The 27829-nt window shown below is 38.0% G+C and overlaps 1 protein-coding gene across 2 annotated transcripts in view; it reads left to right on the top strand.

Annotated features, from left to right (window-relative positions):
* The window catches only part of cemip2 (cell migration inducing hyaluronidase 2), a 105824-nt gene that overhangs the window by 77483 nt on the left and 512 nt on the right, over nucleotides 1-27829 (top strand). For both annotated transcript variants that reach the window (XM_061897827.1, XM_061897836.1), the window contains 13 exons: nucleotides 3399-3487; nucleotides 6328-6459; nucleotides 6564-6599; nucleotides 12315-12470; nucleotides 16214-16391; nucleotides 18279-18494; nucleotides 18553-18764; nucleotides 22008-22190; nucleotides 22277-22496; nucleotides 25177-25278; nucleotides 25357-25502; nucleotides 25577-25683; nucleotides 27660-27829. The exon at nucleotides 27660-27829 is cut by the window's right edge and continues 512 nt beyond it. In XM_061897827.1, coding sequence (XP_061753811.1) covers nucleotides 3399-3487; nucleotides 6328-6459; nucleotides 6564-6599; nucleotides 12315-12470; nucleotides 16214-16391; nucleotides 18279-18494; nucleotides 18553-18764; nucleotides 22008-22190; nucleotides 22277-22496; nucleotides 25177-25278; nucleotides 25357-25502; nucleotides 25577-25683; nucleotides 27660-27829 — 1947 coding nt within the window. The remainder of the gene's footprint in view (nucleotides 1-3398; nucleotides 3488-6327; nucleotides 6460-6563; nucleotides 6600-12314; nucleotides 12471-16213; nucleotides 16392-18278; nucleotides 18495-18552; nucleotides 18765-22007; nucleotides 22191-22276; nucleotides 22497-25176; nucleotides 25279-25356; nucleotides 25503-25576; nucleotides 25684-27659) is intronic.

The following is a 27829-nucleotide window of genomic DNA, read 5'->3' as shown; positions in this document are numbered from 1 at the left end:
GTATGATATTTGGTAATCACAGCGGTTAAAAGCAGACAGCCAAATTTCTTTGACATGACCAACCTAGCAACTTTTGCTTATGCCACCACAACTGGCAGCTGCTGCTACCACTACAAAAAAAAAATCTTAAATTTAATGTAGCTTTCTTGTGAGCCAATTCTAATTCACTAAATCAGTGGTTCCCAAACTTTTTTCACCAAGTACCACCTCAGAAAAAACTTGGTTCTCTCAAGTGCAACCAAATAACCAACATTGAAATACAGTAGTGTATTAGGCCTAAGTATTTATTAAAAACAAGGCAAAGGGCTTATTCATAAAGTATATTGAATATTTTGGCCACTGTATCATTACACACAGAACAGTAACTCAGTTTGAATATAGGAAAATAAAACATTGTACTTTAAGTCACGTGATTCTTTGGCGTACCACTAGATGGAGCCTACTTACTTTATCACAGTTTGAGAATCACTGCACGAGAGAGTAACAGTTAATATGAACCAGAGGTTCCCAAACTACGGCCCACGGGCCAGATACGGCCCGCCAACGTCCAAAATCCGGCTCGCGGGAAGTCCAGGGTAAAAAAATTATAAAAAAATACAAATTTGTTTTTTATTTTTCTTTAAATTATTATTTTTTTAATCTGTCCTTTTTAGCCCATCCATCAATCCATTTTCTACCGCTTGTTACTCTCGCGGTTTCTTAGCCGATCAGGCAAATCACATTGTTTAAAAAAATGCATTTTCCCCATCAATAACGTGACGTCATCACGCTCACGCGAGTGCGCGGCGAATGTATGCTCTTTCAGTCAATTAGTGCACAAGGGAAAAAAATTGCCAAAACGTTGGGGAAACCTAAAATAGATTTTGAGTGTTTTTAAACATCAGTGCACAGACTTTTTTTTTGTTCAGTGTAAGGGGAAGGCAGTTTGACTAATTTGCAAAGAGACAAATGATATGTATGTATGTATGTATATATATATATATATATATATATATATATATATATATATATATATATATATATATATATATATATATATATATATATATATATATATATATATATATATATATATATATATATATATATATATATATATATATATATATATATATATATATATATAGCCCGACCCTTGACAAACATTTTTTTCACCCAATGCGACCCTTGAGTCAAAAAGTTGGGGGCCTCTAATATAAACTTTTCAACTATTCAAGATTATCATTGTCAAATGCTTATAATTTTGTCCATACAAACAGTTGTAATCTTTTGACTGTATATAATAATTATCTGTATTAGAACATGTGCAATACATTTGTTTTACATGGCATTAAAAAAGCATTGAATTAGATCTGCTGACACCTGAAGAATCCCTGTTTTAGGAAAGTCGGGCTAGCAACAACATAATGCTTTACGAGCTGCTAATGTTTAACTTTGCAGCAAAAATCATTAAACACCTTTATTGCGTGTGGCTAGGAGGAGCATCAACATTTGCTTTTCAAAATAAAGCAAATGGATCGAGAAAATTGGTAAAAATATGACATCACAATAACTCACCATCTACTACATTTTATAGCCGTTTATGGATTTAATAAGTTATAAGGTTCCCTCGTGAGGCACCCTGAAGTACTGCTAACATTTAAATACAAAATCCGGGCTCCTTCACATAGATTATAGTTGAGACGTTTTTCAAGCTGGCTGACATCAATTCTTCCTGGATGTTACAGAAGGTATGAGAATGTGTGAGCTGCTGCCTGCTCTTCTTTACAATTTACACAGAGTTTGCATTTTTGTCAAAGATATTGGAACATGAAACTCCTCATGGTCCTTCCATGAGCCCAAGCTGTGAGTGCTGCTGAGCCTTGTCGAGCACTGCAGTCGGGGAAAAAACCCCAAAACGGAACCGTGAATACGTTGGGAAAGAAGGACAACTGGATTTGCCGGCAAAAAAATGGGGGTTTTGATAGTTAAGGGAAGGATATGTATTGGAGGCGACAGGCACTGCAAAAGGGAGCGAAAAGGAGGGTGGGGAAGTGGGCGTGCCCACGTGAGAGCTGTGGTGAAAAAAAAAGGCTAGTGCTTAAGCAGTGACTATTTTTTATCTACTGTATTTTCTGGACTATAGAGCGAATTGGGCTATAACCCGCACCCACTACATTTTTGAGGAGAAAAATATTTTCCATATATTTGCTGCATCGGACTATAAGCCACAGATTTATGCGTTGTAAAATGTGTTATTTACACAGAAAGATTCTGTTAAGATTTATTTCCATACCTTAATTGTTTCCAATTGGTCTCTGTAACACGGCAGTAAAACGGCTGATCAAACAAAACATAAGTCATCATCATGGACCCGCTAGCTGCCGAAGCTAGCTCTCCAATCAGCTAAAGAGACTCAATAACTCCACTGTGACGTTTTGGTGAATTTACGGAGGAATTTATGGAACTGAAACAATACAAAAATGCCGTTTGAAGTTAATAATACTAACACAGACACAGTAAACATGTTAGCATATTGCATTACGAAAGTACGTAAAAATATGCACCAAAACACTCCTACAGACATCACACATGGGACGGATTATTAAGTACAAATTGTTTGCTAAATGGCAGGACAGAGCAGAATCTGCAGTGAGCAAATTTGTCTAATAGATGGCGCCATAGCACAAATAATAAAACACCATGTCAGTGTTTTTGCTTCTTTTTTTTTTATAAATACAATTATTTTTGATTTTGCTTTTAGTCCACAATTTATGCTACTTCGCTCATATTTTTTTATATACTCAATACTGGTATCATGTGTATACATTGTATCTGCCGATGTAGTTCTGATACCGATAAAAGTCAAAATGCCAATATTGGCGCCGATAATTGTCAATAACAGCATGTCTTATTGAATACATTACACTGCATTATTTCAACTGAAGTGCAAAACTTGTTTCTTTCTTGCACACACACACACACACACACACACACACACAGACGGACGTGCATGCGCACGCGCGCACAAATTGGCTGCAGAACAACCCTCTCTGTTGGGTAATGACAGCAGTCGTCAGGTGAACTGTACGTTCTTTGTCCACTCTTCTTTGACCGCAGCAACCTCTGCCACAGAGCCAGGAAGGAGCCCAACTATACTCTGCCTAAACCGCAGCGTTGACACACAGCGTCTTTTCTTCAACCCGACACAGACTCTCACACACATTCAGATACATTTAAACCATACCAAGCTAATTAGGTTATAAAGTATGTGTGTATTTATACCACAGAAGACCTCTGTGAGCTCCTAAAACTACTTAGTCAATTAGCCGTAATTATTTTGATAATGCTGCAGGTGTGCATGGAGCTCGGGCTTGGATGCTTCTATAAATAACTGCAATTCTATCTTCACCATGCAGGCCGGATTGTTCATTGATAAAGGGGTGAAGACCACCAATGCAAGTGCTGCAGACCCCCGGGAGTACCTGTGTCTGGACAACAACGCCAGGTGTGTATGTGGGATTTTTATTTCTGAAGTTAAATGCGATATACTATTAGTGTGATGGATATACAGTATAATTAATAATTGGATATTAAGAGTATGCGATAGTCTGACTTGTTTTCTTCCGTGATTACTTTTTTTAAATTTTGTAATCAGTCAGAAATATCAAGCACCTAAAATGTGCCAAACATAGATAAATGTGGAGAAAGTGTTTTTCATTTTTACCATTAAATGGGTGTAATTTAGATTTTTTTACAAAGTTTTGACATATTTCATTATATCCGCAATGTTTAGTGAGCAGGTTGTGTTATGTGTGACCATGTCTGTTGACCTTTATGTTGTTTTTTTGTCACAATGACTAGGGAAGGTTGTTATATAAGTAAATGCTATTTTACTATTTTTAAGTATTTACACGGGTTATTTATCTGATTCACTCACAAGATGGTTCACAGACGGCCTGGTATTTAATGCTTTGTCGAACTCATGACGTCATGCTGGCCAAATTGAAGACGCTGGCGGGCCTTAGTTTGAACACCCCTGCTTCAGATGTTGTACAGTGAAACCTCCATTCACAAACCTAATTAGTCTTTGGCATTTCTCCATAAGAAACAATATAAACCTTAAAAATAACTGTTCCAGCCACTACGTAAGTCCATACTTTCGGCCCATAACATTAAAACAGGAAGCACATTTTCAACCCACAACACCTGCAGCGAGCGAACAATAACACACCTTTTCAGTGTCTCTGCTTGTGTTTAAAGGGAACTACTGAATACAAACCATTATGGCTGTCAGCAAAGGTAAATCCATCAGTTTGCCGCACCGTTTTATAAGCCACAGGGTGCAAAGTGTAGGAAAAAAGTAGCGGTTTACAGTACGGAATTTAACTAGGAGAATACTATGCCTTTAAAATGGCTGAATCTTCACATTTTACGGTGTTTAAGTTATTTTTGCACCCTTAATATGGTGGAATTGTGCTTGGATTAAAGGCCCCATGATGCAACATGTTAAGTAAACTAGTACAGCCTATTTTTAAACACTTTTTTTTATAAAAGTAAGTTTTGTTTTGATGCGTCTCATTTATTGTGCATGCGCGACGTTTACTATAGCCCCTCTGCCCCAATTCACTATTTTATTGCCCTTGGTAGATATAGGTGGATATATGGATGGTTGTTTTACTGCAGTGTTGAATTTCAGTGTAAGCACTGACAGGTTTGTGTTGACAGAAATAACAAGCCTTCACACATACAGTGTCCACTTTGCTTCCCTCTTACCCGAACTCGGCCCTCGGCCTCACGGAAAAAAATCCTAGGCTTCCACTGGGACTGTTGGCCAGGTTTGTGTGTCGGTTCGCATCGGGGTGGAATTGGAAATGTTCAAATGTGTGCTCAGTATTAACGTTACATGAAGAAGAGGGCCTATTTGTGACACCAGGAAGCGGATTTAAAAGTATGAGAGCATTCCATATTTGTGACAATCAATCGCGGTGACAAACAAAACCTGAAAATTAAACAGCGTGGAAAACTAAACAGGGTGGAAAACAAGGGACCTTCTTTCCTTGTTTTGGTCAAAATAACAAGCGATTTTGTAATCATGGTTTATTCATACACTCATGAATCTCTTCCCTTACCAATGAAAATGTTTGCGCTCTTGCCACCCGCAGGGCACAGCAATCTTCACGGCTCATAGGGGCTTCCTCCTCACACATATTATCTTTTTAAACTCCATACAGAAGCACTATTTGCAAACTTAGTGATTTAGGAACCTTTAGATCGAGCCAAATATGCCTCCTTGTGCGAAACATGTCTCTGTGTACGAACGTCACTCACACTCACACACACAGCCCCTCTACCCCGATCCCTCACTTCTCTCCCTATGTCTACTTATTGCTCTTCAGCTCCTCCTTTTTTCCCAATTCTAATGCGACATAATTTTACTTTTTTAATTGTTTATCATTGTAGCAATAGGGTTGTTAAAGTTCAAGATTTTTGTCATTTCTGAATTGTGTATATGCATACAGAGGACAGTTGAGCTTGTCGTTGTTGTTATTTTGTCTTGTTAATAAAGAGGCAGTTGATTCATCACCTCCTTGTTATGTTTGTTTGATATACAGTACTGTACAGCACTTAATATTGTATTTAAAGTGTACAAACCTGCACTAAAATATGGACTTTTGTCCAGTCTAGAACACAAATTTACATTCTTTCTGTTGCACTATACAAACTTTTCGATTCAAGATCCTTGTTTAAAAAACAGTAAAGTTCATAAATTGAGGTTCCACACTAATAGGTGCCCATGTTTAGATCGCTCATTCAAGCGGCACCACATAAATAGATTCTCATGTTGTGGGTTTACCAATTCAAATAATTAACAACACATCTTTGAAGCATTAAATAACCTTTTCCCCGAAGATATATTGTATGTCATGTAATGCGGCGATTAATTGCAAACCCGGCTGCGTGTGTGTGTGTGTGTTGGAGGGGGTGTGTGAAAGAAAGATAAAAGGCAAAACAAGGGATGTGATGTCGGTGATTGGAGGCACTCTTATATTTGAATTTATCTTTTAATTGTTGCTTTTTTAATACTTATTTATGTTTAATTGTTTAAGTTTTTTTTTAAATTTGAGTCTCTTTTTTTTGTGTGTATTTTTTAATTTATTATTTTATAAAATATATTTTATTGACTTATTTAGATTTTTAATTTTGATTTTTTTTTTTCTTTTGAGAAACTTTTTTTAATTCATAAATGTATTTTTTTATATTTTTGCGTTATTTTTAATTATTATTATTTTTTTTATTTATTTTTTTGTACGCACTCTAACATGAGTCAATGTTTCTACTTCTCAGATTCCGACCTCACCAGAATGCAGATCCAAGTCGTCCTCGAGTGGCAGCGGTGATTGACACGCTCATCTCCTTCAAGAACAACGACATGGGTGCGTGGATACGAGGTGGTGACATCATCATACAGAACTCTGGGTGAGACCAATCACAGAAATATTTGCTTGGATTATTTCTCCTTTGTTTACGTGTGAAATACTACTAAACATGTATTTAGTTCAGTCTTTTGTCGTTTTGAACAGGTTTGCAGACAATGGAGTGGGATTATCCTTTGCCAGGTGTGTTATACCGTACAGAGTGTGATATTCTGTTTTTCACAATTATTTTCCTTAGAACTGAGAACACACACAGTTTTTGTGATTACTGTATTTTCTAGACTAGAGTGCAAAGGTACAGTCAAGAAAATAAGTTTTTGAACACCCTGCTATTTTGTAAGTTATCCCACTTTGAAATCATGGAGGGATCTGTAATTTTCACAGTAGATAACCTAAAAATAAAAATCCAGAAATCACAATCAATGATTTTTTTTAACAATTTATTCATGTGATAGAGCTGAAAATAAGTATTTGAACACCTGTCCATCAGCTAGAATTCTGACCCTCAAAGACCTGTTAGTCCGCCTTTAAAAGTCCTTTTCCACTCCACTGTATTATCCTGGATCAGATGCACTTGTGTGAGGTCGTTAGCTGCACAAAGACACCTGTCAAACCCCACACAATCAGTAAGACCCAAACATTCAGCATGGCTAAGAGCAAAGAGCTGTCCAAAGACACCAGAGACAAAATTGTACAACTCCACAAGGATGGAAAGGGCTCTGGAGAAATTGCCAAGCAGCTTGGTGAAAAAAGGTCCACTGTTGGAGCAATCATTAGAAAATGGAAGAAGCTAAACATGACGGTCAATTTCAATCGGAGTCGAGCCCCATGCAAGATATCACCTCGTGGGGTCTCAATGATGCTAAGAAAGGTGAGGAATCATACCCAGGACTACACGGCAGGACTACCATGAATTGATTAACGTGGACCCCGACTTAAACAAGTTGAAAAACTTATTCGGGTGTTACCATTTAGTGGTCAATTGTACGGAATATGTACTGTACTGTGCAAACTACTAATAAAAGTATCAATCAATCAATCAATCAATCAAAGACTTGGTCAATTACCTGACAAGAGCTGGGACCACTGTTTCCATGGTCACTGTTGGTAATACACTAAGACGTCATGGTTTGAAATCATGCATGCCACAGAAGGCTCCCCTGCTTAAACCAGCACATGTTAAGGCCCGTCTTAAGTTTGCAAATGACCATTTGGATGATCCAGAGGAGTCATGGGAGAAAGTTTTGTGGACAGATGAGACCAAAATTTACCTTTTTGGTCATAATTCCACTATGCGTGTTTGGAGGAAGAAGAAAGATGCGTACCATCCCAAGAACACCATCCCTACTGTGAAGCGTGGAGGTGGTAGCATCATGCTTTGGGGGTGTTTTTCTGCTCATTGGACAGGACGACTGTACCTTATTAAGGAGAGGATGACTGCAGCCATGTATTATGAGATTTTGGCCAAAAACCTCCTTCCCTCAGTCAGATTATTGAAGATGAGTCATGGCTGGATCTTCCAACATGACAATGACCCAAAGCACACAGCCAGGAAAACCAAGAAGTGGCTTCGTAAGAACCATATCAAGGTTCTGGAGTGGCCTAGCCAGTCTCCAGACCATAAATCCAATTGAAAATCTTTGGAGGGAGCTGAATTTCTGTGATACTCAGCGATAGCCCAGAAACCTGACTGATCTAGAGAACATCTGTGTGGAGGAGTGGGCCAAAATGCCTCCTGCAGTCTGTGCAAACCTGGTGAAGAACTACAGGAAACATTTGACATCTGTAATTGCAAACATAGGCTACTCTACCAAATAATAATGTTGGTGTTCAAATACTTATTTTCAGCATTATCACACAAATAGATTGTGATTTCTGGATTTTTCTTTTCAGGTTATCTCTCAGACAGTGAACATGAACCTAATGTGAAAATTTCAGACCCCTCCATGATTTCTAATTGGGAGAACTTGCAAAATAGCATGGTGTTCAAATACTTATTTTCTTCACTGTATATAAGTGGCACCCACTAAATTTTTGAAAAAAAAAAACATGTTTCCATATTTTAGCCGTGCCGCGCTATAAGCCACAGATATATACATTACATAGTTATTTACACAGTTACATTGTATTATGTTTATTTGCATACTTTAATTGTTCCCAAATGGTGTCTGTATCACGGCAGTAAACTGGATGATCAAACAAAACGGAAGTCAATGCCATGGACCCACTAGTTGCGTAACTTTCTAATCAGCTAAACAGACTCTAACCCCACGGTGACGTTTGATAAATTTATGAAACTGCAACTATACAAACAGAATGCCATTGTAAGTTACTAACACCGACATTCGTAAACGTGTTAGCATATTATTTAATGGTAACGACGCTATAGCTCCATAACTTTATGAGGGCACGTTCAAATATGCATGAAAACACTCCCATAGACATCACACATGTGACAGTTTAGTATGTATGAATTGTTTTAGTTAAATAGGTAAATCTAAAAAACTATGCCTGGAGTGATGAATGAATAATCCATACGAGTTGTGACGCTATGGACTGCCAAAAGACCAATGTCACTTGTACTTCCGGCTCAAAGCTCAGTCTAAACAGAAGGACAATGCAGCACCTGCCGTGAGCGAACTCCACCAAAAGATGTAACCGTAGCACAAATAATAACACACCTATTCAGTGTCCTTTTTAAAAAATGTTATAAAACAATTTGCATTATGGCCGTCAGCCAAGGAAAAAGATCCATAAAATAGCTGCATTTACCTTATTTTATTTGACTCTTTTTGCTGTCAATTTCTGCTGAAAAGAAACCTCAGATTGTCATTCTGCCTGTTCTTCATTGGGGGTCTCAGAAGGAAAGTTATTATTTCTTATTAAACATGAGCAGAAAGACTCAAAATGACCCATCACGTCAAAAATATGGCACGCTCACTCACATGACAGTTCTTTCATGCGTGTAATAAATATAACTAGAGATGTTACCATCAACATTTTTGTGCTACAATCCTAATCCAATTTTTTGGGGCTCGGATCCGATCCAACTTCGAGTCGGGATCTGATAATTCGCCACTAAATTGTAGGAGAGAAAATGTTATTGCAAGTAACTGAAATAACATTTTTATAACGCTTATCTTATTGAATAAAACATTTGCTTGTGTTACTGTGAATTTGATAATGTATTAAATGTGTGGTAATGAATGCTAAATACAACATTTTTAACTAAAATATTTATTCTAAAGTCTTTTAGTCGCAAAAGATTTGTTACCATTGGCTTCCAGGATAACTTAATTATTTTAGTATTGAAAATTATACATTTGAAATGTAATTTGGTTTCTGGAATGCTTTCCATCAGTAATGATTACAACATCAGGGGATATGGCAATGTAACATGGAATGGGTTCCAAACCTAACCCTAATAAATATGCATGGTTTGTGAGAATAAAATCTATATTTTATTGTAATATTCATAAATGAGCTAATTATGATAACTGGCTGTAGTGTATAGTTTATAATGTCAACATTGGCTAGTCCGTTCAACCTTTGCTGTCTGTTTTTTTTTTTTGCGCCCTAAAAAGTGTTAATACTGGAAGTATTTAACTTATTACCTATCACATGTTTGGTTGTAACATGCATCTTAGGTAGGAGTGTAAAAGTATGTGAATTTGTATTGAACCGTTTCGGTACGGGGGTTTCGGTTCGGTTCGGAGGTGTAACGAACGAGTACACATGCTAACAGCGACCGGGCTAGGACAACATGTAAAAGCCAGAGCTGGAAGACCCTCCTGCCTCGTTAAGATCTCCCGTTTGGAAAAACTTGGGCTGCGCGATACAACAATGGAGGACACCCTTCACTCTACCCGGGTCTCCACAGCTCCGGACTCCAGGGTAAATGAAGAGTCTGGCGATTAGATGCAAACCATGGCTTTATTGAGGTCTTGGACACAGACAATCCAACAAAACACCGGCCAGTGCCCGTACTCACTACCGCTCCCTCACCTCTCTCGGCCACACACTCACTGACGTCACATACTGTCACATTTTAAAGGGCCACACACACACACACACCTGCTAACCCATTAGAAGCGTCACCACCGCATTCATGCAGCCTCTCCTCAGCGAGTCAGGCAGAGCTAAAGCAATAACAAATGTTTTTATAGCAACAAATTTAAGTCCATATTGCATTAAAAACTAGATTTTGACCCACTTCTATGGTGGAACATGCCAATTTAGCCAGGCTGGGGGAAAAGAAAAGTTAATTTGAGGCTGAGTTGACTTGAAACTGTTTTGACTTGAAACTGTTTAATGTTGCACTTTTTATATGTAGAAGAAAAGTTTTGTTATTTTATTTACAACTTGAGGCAGTTTAATGTTGATTAACGTGGACCACGCTGACTTAAACAAGTTGAAAAACTTATTAGAGTGTTACCATTTAGTGGTCAATTGTACGGAATATGTACTGTACTGTGCAATCTACTCATAAAAGTCTCAATCAATCACTCAAAAAAAGCACTTTATATGTACAAAAGGTTTTGTTAAGAAACCATTCTGAGCCTTATCTTATTTAGTTTTTATTATGTTGACCACATTAACCCTGGCAATGGACACTGTGTGTATATGCATGTTATGCCATTGTTTACAAATTTGGTAAATAAATAACCAAAATTATTTATATTTTGTTGTTTTCTTACTGTACCGAATATGAACCGAATTGTGACCTCTAAACCGAGGTACGTACCGAACCGAAATTTTTGTGTACTTTTACAACCCTAATCTTCGTTGTAGTTTTCATTAAGAAATTTGGAGGTGTTTATATCGCCTTATAAAATTGCTAATGCTAATCCGCAGCATGTCAATAGCAAAGCCAATGTACAAAGATCAGTTAGACTGAGGCAAATATCTGCAAATGATGACATTTCGAAAGTTAAGTCAAAAGAAAAGTCAATGAATTCATGCGATCACTCCTGCCGTAAGCTGATGAATGATAGCCAGCGAGCCCTCCCAATGACGACCGCCACCAAGTTACTCGGCCCACACACAGTACTTGAGGAAGGTTATATTTGAAATAAAAATGTTAATATTTAATACCATAGGTCAGGGGTAGGGAACCTATGGCTCTAGAGCCAGACGTGGCTCTTTTGATTACTGCATCTGGCTCTCAGATAAATCTTAGCTGGCATTGCTTAACATAATAAGTAATGAATAATTCCGCTGATAATCACAGTGTTAAAAATAACGTTCAAAAGATAAGACATTCTCATGCATTTTAATCCAACCATCCATTTTCTATCGCACCTGTTCAAGAAGTCGGATTAATGGTGAGAAGTATTATATTTATTATTGGTTAGCTTTAGAATAAGTGAATTATATTGTGAAGTGAATTATATTTATATAGCGCTTTTTCTCTAGTGATTCAAAGCGCTTTACATTGTGAAACCCAATATCTAAGTTACATTTAAACCAGTGTGGGTGGCACTGGGATCAGGTGGGTAAAGTGTCTTGCCCAAGGACACAACGGCAGTGACTAGGATGGCGGAAGCGGGGATTGAACCTGGAACCCTCAAGTTGCTGGCACGGCCACTCTACCATCCGAGATGTACCGCCCCAATAACAACGTTATTAAAAAGAATAAGAGACTTATTATTCTCTAAAAATGTTGGTCTTACCTAAATATGCACGTGTTTAATTGTATTCAGTGTTAAAAAATATTATATAGCTCTCACTGAAATAAGTTTTAAAATATTTGGCTTTCATGGCATTCTTGGCCAAAAAGGTTCCCGACACCTGCCATAGGTCATAAAAAATATCAATAATTATCGATATTGACCGATACCAAACACTTATGTCGTGATACAATTTTCAGCCGTATTTTCTCCCTCGCTCTTGTTGCAGTGATGGCAGCTACCCGAAGGACGAAGGCTCCAGTCAGGAGGCGACCCAGTCTCTGTTCGTTGGTGAAAGCCGAAACCGGGGAACCAACGGAGGGCAGAATAAATACTGGGGCCTAGGAGGTACCGATGGGAAGATGAGGACCCTTCCCAGAAACAGGTGAGAGGGAACAATCTGACGAAGAACCGAGTGCACAATGCGAAGACTAGAAAAAAAACTGTTTCAAAAAGGTGCCGGGACATAAGAGTGAGGCCGCCGCAGCTTGGCCTGTACTGTGTGTGGTTCTGGAAGGAAGTTCTGAGCTTATTTACTGCCAGAGTAATGAGCTCGTTGTGTTAGAAGAGGCAGGAACATGCTCCTAGTTTCCTAAAACGACATGACTCATGGCTGTCTGTTGATGACTTCATCAAAAAAGGAAGTTTTTTTTTTTTTTCTGGTTCAGAATGTCTAATACAGTGGATGTCGCTTTTTCCGCTGTGGTAAGAAGGAAACCACAGAATGAAGAATAGGGAACTTGCAAAAATTAAAAAATATGTATGAATTTTGCTGTTATTTTCACTTGAATACAAATTTACAAGATGAGAATTTTTTATGTTAAATAGTTTTTTTATATCTTATATTGTTTTAAGTATAAATGTAAATATATTAACGTAATATAAATTACATCAACAAAAATATAACAATTCTGGAATTGCTAATGTTGAAAAAGGTGTATGGCCATCAGTGTTGGGACTAGCACGTTACTTTTTAACTGCAATATTTTACGTTATTTTTTCTGTAGTATTACCAAAAACAGAAGATCTGAGTGTGTTTTATTGGAGAGTTGCAGTGTCGTCCTTCTGAATCTTGTGTCACAAGAAAGAGAAGAGGTGTGTGTCTGGGTGTGGGGAGGGGCGAGGGGAGGCGTGTCTGTGTTTACTAACAAGACATCATCACGGAGCCGCATTTGAGTTTCTTAACATGGAGATATTCTCACTACTGTTCTTTTGTCAAGCACAAAGAAAATAACATTTTAGTTAAATGTAAGCTGTGTCTTGGATCCAAGAGATCCTATCTACTGCCCAAAACGGCAATTCAAATCGGCTGAAACAGCTACAAAAGCAACATGCTTTGACAAAGCTAGTGAAGAGAGACACAGACACCGATGCCAATTAACCTTCACCACCACCTAAGGATTTTAACGGAGGCACTGCTAGCCAGGACAACGTTGATAGAGCCATTGCAGCGTATGTGGTAAAAGACATGCAGGCTATTTCTACAGTGAGGTCATCCACTTTCAGGCAACTAATTAGCATGATACCGGCGTCAAACAGCAAATGGCACGGAAAACATTTTTCTGGCCAGTTAGGAAATAAACATGAAAAGCAAGCTAAAGAAAACACTCCAAACTCTGCCTCTGCTCATCATTCAGCACTGAAGGTACACACACTCTGTCAATTCTCGTATATACTCTTTCATTCTTGACTTCTAGAGTGTTTGATTATCACATCACTCTAAATGTATATAGACTATAAAGTTCACAAACATAAGGAGGGATCCTAGTGGGCCAGGCCAATCTTTCCTTATCTCTAAACTAAAACGGGGGAAATGCGTAGAGTGTTCTGGGCTTCAGTAGTGTTGATCTCCTGAAGACATGATTTTATTTCAGAATTCCTTGGGAGAAAAAAAATGCCTGGTTAGACTTTGTGTATATCATGTGTGCCTTCCTTGGGTGGAGCCAGGTTTACAGCTATGTTGTTATTATGGTGTTTGTTATGTTGCAGCTATTTATAATAGTTTTGTCAATTTGTTTTGGCCTGAAATAAATGTGCCAAAACAAATTGTCCAGTTGCCATTTAGCGTTTTGCGACCTATCTGCTAGCTTTTTGGCCGTCAGCGAAAAAAACATATCTTTGTCTTTGTGTGTTGTATGTAGACCACATTGCTTAACAGAGATGCAAATGCAAATGGTGTAAGTAACTGAGTTAGTAACTCAGTTACTTCTGAAATAAAGTAACTAGTAACTGTAACTAGTTACTGGTTTTCAGTAACAAACCCAACACTGATGGTCATTGCATAAATACCGTATTTTCCATCCTATAAAGCACATCGGTATATAAGCCACACTTACTCTATATATATGTATATATATATATATATATATATATATATATATATATATATATATATATATATATATATATATATATATATATATATATATATATATATATATATATATATATATATATATATATATATATATTAGGGATGCACCGATTAATCGGTAACCGAATACATTCGGCCGAATATGGCAAAAAAAGCCACATTCGGCCTTCGGTGGAATGAGTTAAAAACAAGGCCGAATAGTGGCGTGTGACACAATTTTTTGACGCGGTGACGCAATCAACCAACGTGCAGTGACGCGGTGACGTTGGGGTATGTTATGTACCTGTATAAGTGTATGAGGTTACAAGCACACACTTATTGAGATTTAGTGGGGCCTCTGTTTACATTATTAGCCTGTTGTGTAGGCTACCTGTATAAGTGTAAGAGGTTACAAGCACACACTTAATTGAGATTTACTTGAGCACTTAATTGAGATTTACTTGAGCCTTCTGTTTACATTATTAGCATATCTACTGTGGCTAAGCAGACTTTTGCCAAAAGGACAATAATTCATTTGTTGTGGGTTTATCCACTTTAATGCACTTTATTTTTTTTTTGGAATGCATGTTTTGTTTGAAAGCCTAATATAAATGAAAAACTTTGTGCTTTTTTTGAAAAGCAAAGGCTACTGGAATATTAAAAAAATGACAATATTCAATAAAAAAATTACTTTATTTGAAAAAATGTCTATTTATTCTAGGCTATTTATGCAATTTAAAAAAAATTATGAAAAACTGCATTCATTATTTGGTATTCGGCCTTCGGCCAAGCGTTTGAATTTTATTATGTTGTCTGTCTATCTGTGTTGGCCCTGCGATGAGGTGGCGACTTGTCCAGGGTGTACGCCGCCTTCCGCCCGATTGTAGCTGAGATAGGCACCAGCGCCCCCCGCGACCGCAAAGGGAATAAGCGGTAGAAATGGATGGATATGTATATATTTATATATATATACATATATATTTCCATAAATTAGCCACACTGGATTATAAGCCGCAGATGTATAAATTTGAAATGAGTTATTTACACAGAAACATTTTACAAATGTTTATCTACTTATCTTAATTGTTTACAAACGTTGTCTGTAACACGGCAGTAAAACGGCTGATCAAACAAAACAACATTCATCGTCACGCACCCACTAGCTGCGGAAGCTAGCTCTCAAATCCGCTAAACTGACTCAACAACTCCCCGGTGACGTTTTGGTGAATTCACTGAGGAATTTGTGAACAAAATGCCACCTTAAGCTAATAATACAGACATGGACACTTGTATACGTGTTAGCATTTTAGCTAATGCTAACAAAACAAGCTTGATTACATTATGATAGCATGTACAAATATGCATGTATACACTCCCACAGACATCACACAAGGGACGGTTTAGTAAGTAAAAATAGTTTTAGTTTGATTGTAAAACTTAAAAACGTTGTTTGGGGTGTTGAATGAAGAATCCATACGAGTAGAAATGCTATGGACGATTAGAAGACCAAACTTCCGGCAGGAATTCACATTTACCCGGCAGCACCTGCATGCAGTGAATGAACTAGTTCAAAAGATGGCGCCATAGCACAAACAATAACATACAATTTCAGTGTATAGGCATGTGTTTAACGAAAACTATTTGCATTATGGCCGTAAGCTCAGAAAAGTCCATAAATTAACCGTACCGTTTTATAAGCCACAGGGTTCAAAGTGTCGGAAAAAAATGTCGAAAAAATAATAATTCTATGTTGTCCTCCCTCTCCTTCACTTCAGGACGTTCCCAATCCGAGGCTTTCAGATTTACGACGGCCCGGTGCGGCTCACACAGAGCACCTTCCGTGCTTTCATCCCTACACCAGAACGGTACACCAGCGCCGTGGGTTTTAGCCTGAAGAACACCTGGCAGCTCACGCCCCGGAACAACATGTCCCACCTCCACTTCCACCCAAGCGTAAGCAACGTAGTCATCCTGTACTACCTTTGGAATGAATTTGATTGGCGCTTGGCCCCCAAAACAGCACAATTTCAACACGTATTATGCCTTTTAAATAGAAAATGATACTTTTAGACAATAAATATTGCATTAAAAACAATAGAATGTAGTACAATAACTTAGAGAGTGGACTTCTATAGCATCTCCTTAGAGCTGCTTCTCAGTCAAACACACCATCAGCAGCTTTTCCATATTTTCATGGATTAATGTCCGCGGTTTGGATATTATTTTTGCGTCGTCCTGCTTCAATATGGACCTGTGTCCATACTGATTAAAGCAGACAAAAAACACTACAACCAAAAAAATATAATCGATGGATATATCTGAAGTTGATCTACAGATTTAAGTGTTGAAAGTACAACAAAAAATATTCATTTTTAAAAGTGGGCCCTTTTGGATCCCCGATAATTTTAGTGGGATTTTTTGGGATAAATGTAATTTCTGAAAAATAATAAATGAAATAAAATCAATGTTGATATGAATTATTGACCTACGTAAGGCTGCAACTATTTCACATCAAATATTCAACTTTGAAAAATATTTTGTGGGGTAAAATTGCCATAAAAAAACTAAACTTTCTTTGACAAAAAGTGCATAAAACAAATGAAAAAACATTAAAAAAAACAAAAAACTTACAAATGACAGATATATCTGCAGTTGATGTCGAGATTTAAGCGTTAAAAGTAAAAACATTTTGATATTAAATTTTTTTTTTTTTTTAACATTGAGTGGGGCCCTTTAAGATCCCTAATAATATTTGTGGAATTTATTTTAATAACTGTCCTTTCTCAATAAAATCAATGTTATTAGTTATTGACCGAATTTTAGGCTCCAATTACTTCACATCAAATATTCCACTTTGAAATTTTATTGGAGAAAATATTGCATATTTTGTTTTTTGGGGCCACCCTCTTAAAAAAATGTTTTTACTTTTTACAGACAGATCTGAACCATAGATTTAAGCATTGAATATTAATAACAAATAACAATTACATATTACTTTTAGCTAACATTTTTATGACTTAGAGCAGTGGTTCTCAACCTTTTTTCAGTGATGTACCCCATGTGAATTTTCTTTTTAATTCAAGTAGCCCCTAATCAGAGCAAAGCATTTTTGGTCGAACAAAAGAGATGAAGTAAAATACAGCACTATGTCATCAGTTTCTGATTTATTAAATTGTATAACAGTGCAAAATATTGCTTATTTGTAGTGGTCTTTCTTGAACTTTTTGGAAAAAAATATATAAAAATAACTAAAAACTTGTTGAAAAATAAACAAGTGATTCAATTACAAATAAAAATTTCTACACATAGAAGTAACCATCAAGTTAAAGTGCCCTCTTTGGGGATTGTAATAGAGATCCATCTGGATTCATGAACTTAATTTTAAACATTTCTTCACAAAAAAAGAAACCTTAAACATCAATATTTATGGAACATGTCCACAAAAAATCTACCTGTCAACACCAAATATTGCATTGTCGCATTTCTTTTCACAGATTATGTACTGACATTCATATTTTCTTGAAGTATTATACAATAAATATATTTATAAAGTATTTTTGAATTGTTGCTATTTTTAGAATATTTAAAAAAATCTCACGTACCCCTTGCCATACCTTCAAGTACCCCCAGGGCTACGCGTACCCCCATTTGAGAACGACTGACTTAGACTCTTGACACACTTGAGGGGAGCTCTATGGGTTAAAAAAATATCTGAATATCATATTGGTTTTGAAAATGAAAAATAATAATGGCTGCCGCATGCTTAAATTTTTTAGTGTGTGGCCCTCTGTGGGAAAAGTAAGTACTTTAAAAATTCAATTTATCTATGGTTACACTCAGGTGGATCTCCGAGCATTCTTTGGTCGCCCGGGACAGTGGTTTGAAGAGAACGACCTGGACGGGGACAAGAACTCAATCTTTCATGACGTGGACGGCTCGGTGACCGGCTACAGCGACACCTATGTCGGCAGAAAAGACAATTACCTGATCCAACATCCCGGCTGTGTCAACATGTCACCCTGGAACGCGGTGATTTGTAGCGGCCGCTATTCTCAGGTACTGTCGTGTCTCATGTCCAATATACAAACACACACACGCACGCACTCTTCTGCAGGTGTACGTCCAGACCCAAGGAGCTTCTGATCTCACGCTGTCCATCAATAGAGACGAGTACCCCACAGCGCCCCTGGTTCTGAGGGGCATTAACAGCCAGGGGACGCTGTCGCAGCAGTATCAGCCCATCCTGATGATGAGCAAGAGCTACACGCTGCACTGGAGCGGAACTGCCCCTCGGGAGGTCGTCCTCTCGCTCATCAACTTCGACAAGTGAGACATGAAAACAATCACCTTTTATCTTTACAATTTGAAATATTAATATTTAGTGTCATTCATTGTGTGTTCTATGTATGTGTATATATATATATATATATATATATATATATATATATATATATATATATATATACATATATATAGTACACCATGAGGACAACACACATTTTAATATCCTTTGTCTTCTCCTGGGCCGTATATTATTTCTTTACATCAGATGTCTTCAACAGGAAGTCCATCAAATGTTTGATTGATGGGATTTTTTTTTTTTTGTTATATTTGTATTCCCCCCCAAAATTTTTGTTTTTTTTATTATACAACTGTAATGTTGTTTATTAATGGAAGTGAAGTGAAGGAACTCTCCTGAAGGAATCAATAAAGTACTATCTATCTATCTGACATGGCCGCACCCTCACTGTACCTTGCAGCTTTGCAATAGAAATACATTTGCAATATTAGAGCGCTCGTTGCGAGCTAGTGATTAACGCTCCAGTTGCCACTTAGCAATTAGCAGTCCTAGTTGCCAGATGGCGATTAGCGACAGGAGCTGCCACTTAGCAAATGGAGCGCTTGTTGCTCTCTAGAAATTAATGGCCCTAGCTGCCAGGTGGCTATTAAAGCGCCAGTTGCCAGCTAGTGATTAGCACTCCAGTTGCCAGCCAGCGATTGGAGCGCTAGTTTGTACCTAGCAATTTGTGGCCCTAGCTACCAGGTGGCTTTTAGGGCACTGGTTGCCAGCTAGCATTTAGCAGCTTTAGCTTTCATCAAGCATTTGGACTGCTAGTTTGCAACTAGCAATTAGTGGCCCAAGCTGCCCGGTTTCTATTGGGGCGCTAGTTGCCAGCTAGTGATTAACGGTACTGGGTTCCAGATAGTGATTAGCTGCCACTTAGCGAATGGAGTTGCTCCCAAGCAATTAATGGCCTGCCAGGTGGCTATTAGAGCACTCAGTTTGCCACCTAGTGATTAGCGGCCCGAGTTGCCAGGTAGTGATTAGCAGTACTAGCTGCCACCTAGCGATTAGCAACACTAGATGCCACCTAGCGATTGGACGTACCTGCCAGGTGGCTATTAAAGCGCCAGTTGCCAGCTATTGATTAGCGCTCCAGTTGCCAGTTAGCAATCAGCAGCACTTGCTGCCATTTACCAAATGAAGCGCTTGTTGCTCCCTCGCAATTAATGGCCCTATCTTCCAGGTGGCTGATAGAGCACTTGTTGCCAGGTCGTGATTAACGCTGCAGTTGCCACGCAGTGATTAGTGGCCAGGTAGCGATTAGCAGCACGAGCTGCCACCTAGCGATTAAAGACACTAGTTGCCACATAGCAATTAGTGGCCTTAGCTGCCAGGTGGCTATTAAAATGGCAGTTGCCAGCTTCAAATCAGCAGCACTTGCTGCCACCTAGCAATTGCAGTGCTGGTTTGTAGCAAGCAATTAGCAGGCATGTGATTTTCTGTCTAAAGTCGGAATTCCGTTTTTTTAACCTCGGGGGGGAAAAAAAGTGTCGAACAATCAACTACGGCTTACTATAATATTACACCGTAGTTGATTGGTCGATATGTTCTTTGTGACCAATCAGGACATTTGTTATGAATGATGAGGTTATTACCGCCATTTTCCAAATGTAAACGATGTCGGTTCTCGAGAGAAAGGACGCTTCACGAGTAAAAGAAATTGATAAACATGTCAAAAATAAGTTTCGATGAGACTGGATGGAAAGGGAAATCACTGTTACTGTTGGGAAGAAGGAAGTTACGACTTTGTTCGGCGATGTTATTCGGAAAATCGATCGTCCCGGAAAAGTTTTGTGCATGTGGTGTCATGATAATATTGACTATGGATCACGAGGTTTCAAGGCTTTGGAAGTACATGCGAAACGCCAAAAACATATGAAACAACTTTAAGCAAGGAAAACAAACTTTTCACTAGCTGGTACTTTCAGATGTCAACCGAAAGTGAGCAAACCTTACAGACTTCATCCTTTGTTTACATCGACAACTGCCGTAGACATCGAGAGGAAAGATCCACCCAAATAACCCACTTCAGTTGCAGACAGGGTAGTTAATAATGAGGTAAGCTAAAAAATATTTGCTTGCAAAATACGAATGTTTGTTTTAAATATTAACAAATTATTGCTTTGCGAAATATGAATGGCTTTTTCTACAAATAAAAAGCCACGTGAAAATATATTAAAAAATTACAGAAATTCAAAGTGTCGCATTATTGATTCCAGTTAACAATTTACTTGAAATAAATTTGCATATAATACTAGAGGCAGAAGTTGGCAGTGAAATCCAAAAAAGAAGCTACAAAAGCAGAGACCAAAAGGAAAATACAGGCTGCTCAGAAATTTGCAAGGAAACCTCATGTTAGGGCTCTCTGAGCAAGTAAATGTGTGAAGGGAACTGAAGTAATGTGGTAATATTGTAAATAAACTGTAGATAATAACACTGATCAATGTGACACCTGTGGATGTGAAATGAACACAAGATGTAAATATTAGTGACTAAATACTGTTGGGACTGAACCATATACAGTGATTCATTAGGATAATTGGGGTATGTCTGTTCTATTAATGATGTTTTCATGTCTTTAAACACTAAAATATTTTCTTCAAATGGTGCTGTCTTTGTTCATTTTAGCATGTTAAATTGGTGAACAACCAGGAGCTTCGAGGGGCGTTGCCCCCCCTTGCCCCCCCACCAGACCCCGGAATTTTTTTCGGTCTTTTTCATTGTGGTCAAATCACATGTCTGAATTAGTGGCCCTAGCTACCAGGTGGCTATTAGGTTGCTGGTTTCCAGTTAGTAATTAGCGCTCCAGTTGCCAGCTCGCATTTAGAAGCACTAGCTGCCAACAATCAAATGGCGCGCTAGTTTGCAACTAGCAGTTAGTGGCCCTAGCTGCCAGGTGGCTATTGGGGCGCTAGTTGCCAGCTAGTCATTAGCAGTCCAGTTGCCATTTAGCGTTTTGCGACATATCTGCCAGCTTTTTGGCCGTCAGCGAAAAAAAACTACATAAATTGTATTTATTTTTTCACACATGATATATAAGTAGGGGATCCCCGCTTACGCTCTGCTTTATTCGATCAAGCAATGTGCATAAAAGCATGTTTTAAGAGTTATCAAAATATACCAGATTTTTTTGCACCCTGCAGATGTAATGGCGGCCGTCCCAATACTTTTGTCCCTACAGTTGGCATCCAGTGCCAGTGGCTAAACGCTGTCTTTCCTTGCAGGGACGACTGGGTGCTGATTGGACTGTGCTACCCAGCAGGCACTGCCTTTCAGGTCATGGCCGACATCAACGACAGGCAGAGCAACACTTTCGATGACATCACGGACTACGGGCCCGTCTTCTCCCTCGCCGAGCTGAAGTCGAAACCGTTGGAGAGGAAGTACTTCTTTGACCAAAACGTGGGGTAAGAACGCCAAGCCACTTTTTTTCCCCCCCTCCAACTAATCCGTAAATAAATACACACTTCTTTTTCGTCTCATTTCCCCGCAGCTTGCTGTGGCTCTACCTTCGGGCCCGCCATGGTCGTGACGGCCACAGCTACTGCTCCTTCAAAGGCTGCGAGAGAGTAAAAATCACAGCTACGACGTCCTCCCAGCAGACCTGCAACTGCACCGACAAGGCCTATCCCAAATACGCCAAAATCCCCTCAGCTGCGGTGCCCATGCCGGATGAAAACACGCAACCTTGCAAAGACTGCGGAGCCAAGCAGGTTTGCTTCGTCACATCATTGTTACATCGCATTTTACAGATGTATGTTTAGAACTACAACAGAACTACATTAGCATATTCAATATGAATAATTAAAGTGAAGTAAATAGTCACTAGAATCTCTGCAATTCTGGTGGTCAAACTGAGATCCTAATGTTAGCATGCCGACATTTGTAATGCAATATGTACTACGTGCAAACTCAGCTAGAAAAGCTAGCATACTAACAGTTGGCATGTGTCATGCATCAAGTATGATGACTGTCTTTAATTTGGCCCGCAAGACGGCTGTTCAATAAAGAATTAATTGGATGATGTGTACATATGACATGCAATTAACCAGCGGTCTGATAGCTGAAGATATGACGCCAGCTAGTGGCCATTAAGGGTAACTAATGTCAGTGACCATTATACTTTCATGTAAATAAAGTTCAGCTATTAATAAATATGTTACAATCCAAACAACCTTCTCTAGTCATGGTGTAGAAAAATGCAACCAGAACAAAAATTCGACAAACATGGTCACCCATAACACAATCTGCTCACAGAACTTATTATTAAAAAAGTCCTATTACCATGAAAAAAATCTAAATTACACTCATTTAAATCCATTAAAATATGTAAAACACTCCATACGTATCCATGGTTGGCGCATTTTAGCTGCTTGATAGTTCTGTTTGATTACAAAACTTTAAAAAAGTCGTCACGCAAGTCAAAACGGTAGGAGTTTAACTTTTTTGTACTATTAATAACAAAGTCTAAAATATTTTAATTATATAACTATTATATTAATATAATATGTACACATATAACCCATATATATATATATATATATGTATATATATATATATATATATATATATATATATATATATATGTGTGTATATACACAGTCGTGGTCAAAAGTTTACTTACACTTGTATAGAAAATAATATCATGGCTGCCTTTAATTGCAAATAATTTCTACAACTCTTATTTTATTGTGATAGATTGATTGGAGCACACACTTTTTTGTCTCAAAAAACATTCATGAAGTTTGGTTATTTTACGTATTTATTATGGGTCTACTGAAAATGTGACCAAATCTCCTCTGTAGTGTAAAGTCCGGCCCCCAAGGTCAAAAAACGCCTGTAATAAAGTAATTTTTCTCGTTTGTAAGTAAACATTGAAGAGTAATGACGCCATGTCACTTTTTACAGTGTGTAGTTTAGTCTGGTCATGGGACTGCCAGGATCCGGTTGATTGGTGAAATGGTGTCATGTTATTAATGTCTCGAACAAGCCAAATATATACATATTTGTAATGCACTGTAAAAACAGGAAACATAGAATTTTCAATAGAAAAAAAGTAGCAAATTAGAATTTTGCGGGGAAAAAACAGTGATACAGTTTCTCCATGTACAGTAATGTACTATGAAAAAATGGCCTTAGATTTTAAAGTAAAAAAAAACTGGCATTAACATAATACAACAGTCGTACTGTTCTTCAATTTACAGTAATTTAGTGTTAAAAATAATGTGAATTTTACAGTGAAATTTTGGTGTCTGAGCTGCCAGTTTTTTCTTCCAAAAAATCCATAGATATTTTTTTTCACTATTTAACTAGTTGTGTTTGAATTTGAGACCCCTGCTCTAAGGTAAAGTTTAACTTTTTGACGCTCAATGGAATATGATAATCTTAGTCGCCAGACTTCGCCCACGTCCAACAAAGAAAACCTTAAAGCTTCGAAATTGATCGTCCTCCATACGTCTAATATGTGTGAGAACTGGTTAGAGAATAATACTTTAAAAAAGGGAGGAAATGGAAATTATCTTTTTTGAATGTTTTGAGGTTAAAGGTGTACATATAAGATGCAGAGTTGTATGCTAACTGAATTAGTCACACAACTGTGACAATCTCTACTACCTTATGATTAATTATTGCTGGTATGAAGCTAAATTCCTCCCTTGTTGTATTGTATGGTAATTATCGCTGTTTTGCCTGTGGACCATTGGCACAATTTCACTTTGGCCCTTGGAGGCAAAACGTTTGGGGACCCATGCTGAAAAAGAAAATTGGAGCAATCGGAATTAAACTCTAAAAACAAAGGGAAAGTTGCTTTTGGTCATCACAAACATACTCAAGGAAAAGCAAGGTTTCCCCTTAATGTCATTGAATGTGGCGTGCAGCCACAACATTTTAATTACCGCCATACCTTGAAAATTAGGGCTTTTTTTTACTTGAAAACAAATTAAAGTAGTATAATATATTACAGCTCCCAGAAATCACACAAAATCAGACGCTATTTGTAACTTATTTTTATTACCAATCTTATGATAACAAACGTCACAATTCCAACAGGTTTTACCTCCCGTGCAAACACTTCCGTCTCATGAGTCCGCACTTCGCCCGACACACAACACTTCCTCATTCTCCGCCAATCACCTTTCAAGCACAGACGGTGTGTTTGCAAACCACACAAACATAAAACATTTACATTAGCTAGCAATTACAGTATGAACTTTTATTTATAGTCTTTTTGTGAACTACTGACAAGGGATGCACTGAAAACTTGACCACCAGAAAAAATACTTTTATCATCATAAACCGTCCTACTGAAACCGGATGTAAACAATGCACGCCATTGTCTGGAGCGTTGTCAGCATGTCTGTGATGTGGAGCTGATTTTCTGCTTCCTTTCCTCAGCGTGTGTTCACGAGTGAGCCGTGGACGTCCTACCTCCAAACACGAATCAAGTCTCTCAGCGTGAAGGAGCAGCAAAAAGGCGACAAGGAGTCCTTTATTGCTGTGAGTGGAACACACAAACAATGCACGTCACGCCTTGGCCTGTTGGCAGCCATGTCAATTGTGTCTGCCACCGCACAGGCTAATGAGGACATGGTGGCCTTCACTCAGCCTGGTTATCTCGTGGTCTCTGTGGACGCCTGCTCGGGAAAAATCACCACGAAGGTCCAATTCTCCAGGATGGACACCAAAATGAAGCAACACCTCGAAAATGGCATACCGACCAAGTGAGTGGGGGGGATTGACTTGCAAATTTAATAGGAGGGTTCAATGCTGACTTGTTTCTCCTGCGGGTGTGAAGGTCCATAGTGCTGATGGCCACACATGGTCAGCCTGAAGGCCTGGCTGATGTGGCTCCATATCTTGTCTCCTTGGGGCTGGCCAAGGCTGCTGATCTTCACAATAAAGGTTGGTGGCACTCTCACTGCAAATGTAATACTGAAAATATATAATTTGACTAAATAATCAGACTTTTATTATGGGCGTGGACCTTAGGTCACCTAACGATTCAATCCGCTTCCTAGGGTGATGATTTGATTCAGAATCGATTCAAACCCATTCTGCTATTTGGTCAAATAATTACAATGAAACTTTTTCAAAACAGGTTACAACAGCTAGAGGGAATCAAACTCGTTTTTATTATGGCTGGCCTCAGATGACTATGTTAAATGTTGTGGCAATTAGGGGCCATACTGGGAATTTTGGTACCGTATTTTTCAGACCATTAGGCGCTCTGGATTATGCGGCGCATTAAAGGGTCATATTACATATTTTTTGCGACATTTAAAAGACTTCCCTGTGGTCTACATAACATGTAAAGGTGGTTCTTAGGTCAAAATGTTGCAGAGATTATGTTTTATAGAACATCTTCAAGTTACTTTCTGACCGTCTCTTCAGGATGTATCGTTTTATTTACGGGCCTCCACTTCGACAGCGTCTTTTCCGCGTCATCTTTCGGTAGTTGGTAGCTCTTCCATAGCTAACCTACTGACATATTTAAGTTCGAACTTTATGTTACTTTATATTAGAAATGACAACAGCAGAGGATGAATGCCCCACAACAAGAAAATAGAGAAAACGATGAAGCTTATTGACTACAGACTACAAATTTCGGGACTTATGCAGTTCGCTTAAACACATTAGCAGGTACCAGAAGGTAAGAAAAGTTGGTTGTTGATCATTTTTGGGAAATAAAAAACAGAAAATATGTCTGCTAATAGGTGCTATTTTGGGGCCCTTATGTACACACCATAATAATACCACGTCTGCGTACCACAAATACCACAAAGTGGGACCAGACAGCACGGTAGTATGCTGCTTGATAATTGGTCAAAGGCAAAGAGTGGTGACAGCTGAGGTTAATTTGTGTCTTTAGTACAAATGTTTTTTTGGAGACTGAATTCGTTTAACTGATTTTTTTTCTACATCCAAATATGCTGCCAATTTCAATGAATAAACATTTTTCAACAAAATGTGTGGGTTTAAAAATGCAGTTTGTTAAAATACATTGTTTTAGAATTCAGTGTGAAAAAATTTAATTAAAACATATCGATGCATGAAAATTCAGTGCAACATTTTTTTTTCAAATTTTAATGGAAAAAAAGTTTAGTGCAGACAAATTCAGTGTATAAAAATTTTGTTTATAAAAATCCTGTGTCAAAATCAGTGTTTGTCTTTTGGTCCAAAGTTACTCTCTGAATGGGTTTATTTTGTGATTGACATCGCCTTTCCAATCCTAAATCAAAACATTTCAGTTTTTGCTGGTGTTACAATCAGAAAATTGGCCAAACCTCTTTTGCCACTCCTCTCTCATTCCTAAAAGCAATATAATATCTGAATGGTTTTTTTGTCTCTCTCTTCTTGTTTTTTTCTTCCTTTCTGTAGCAGCGTAAAACTTTTTCCTCTGTAAATTAATGTTATTTGGCATCTCAAATTCTTAAAAGACTTTACGTTTAAAAATGTAATTGTATAAACATCAAGTGTAAAAAAACATACACTGTTTAAAAAAATTCATTGCAGAAAAATTTGTCAAATTTTCTTTATAAAAATTCAATGTAGAAAAAAAAATCAGTATAGAAAAATTTGATGTTAAAAAACAATTCGGTGAAAGAAAGGGGTTGCTTTTACTAATTTGAGGCAACAAAAAATTCTTCACTGTAATTTAAAAAACATAATTTTTGAACGCATTTTTTTCTCAATTAAGTAATCAGTATACTTTGATGTTTTAAAAAAATTCATATGCAGAAAAATAAAGTACATAAATTCTGTGTCAAAAATAGCTTGTGTAAAAAAGACACAAAAGAACCTCCGTAGATCTTTGTCCTAATTTGATGCACAACTTGGTGTAAATTTAGCTACACTGTCTACCCGGTCTCTCACTGCAGAGAGTCTGGCACTGTGGGCCTTCCAGGGCCGCACCCCCCACCCTCCTTGGATCTGGCTCCTTGCGGGCCAAGGGGACGAGATCCTGGGCCTGCAGGAGCGCTACTTGCCCCTGGGTCTGGAAGCATACGGCTGCTCAGCGTCTGCAGCTCAAAACGCTCGCAAAGACCTG

The sequence above is a fragment of the Nerophis ophidion genome, linkage group LG01 (assembly GCF_033978795.1).
Source record: "Nerophis ophidion isolate RoL-2023_Sa linkage group LG01, RoL_Noph_v1.0, whole genome shotgun sequence".
Classification (NCBI taxonomy): Eukaryota; Metazoa; Chordata; class Actinopteri; order Syngnathiformes; family Syngnathidae; genus Nerophis; species Nerophis ophidion.
The sequence above is the reverse complement of the archived record's forward strand: the minus strand, read 5'-3'. Positions and strand labels throughout refer to the sequence as shown.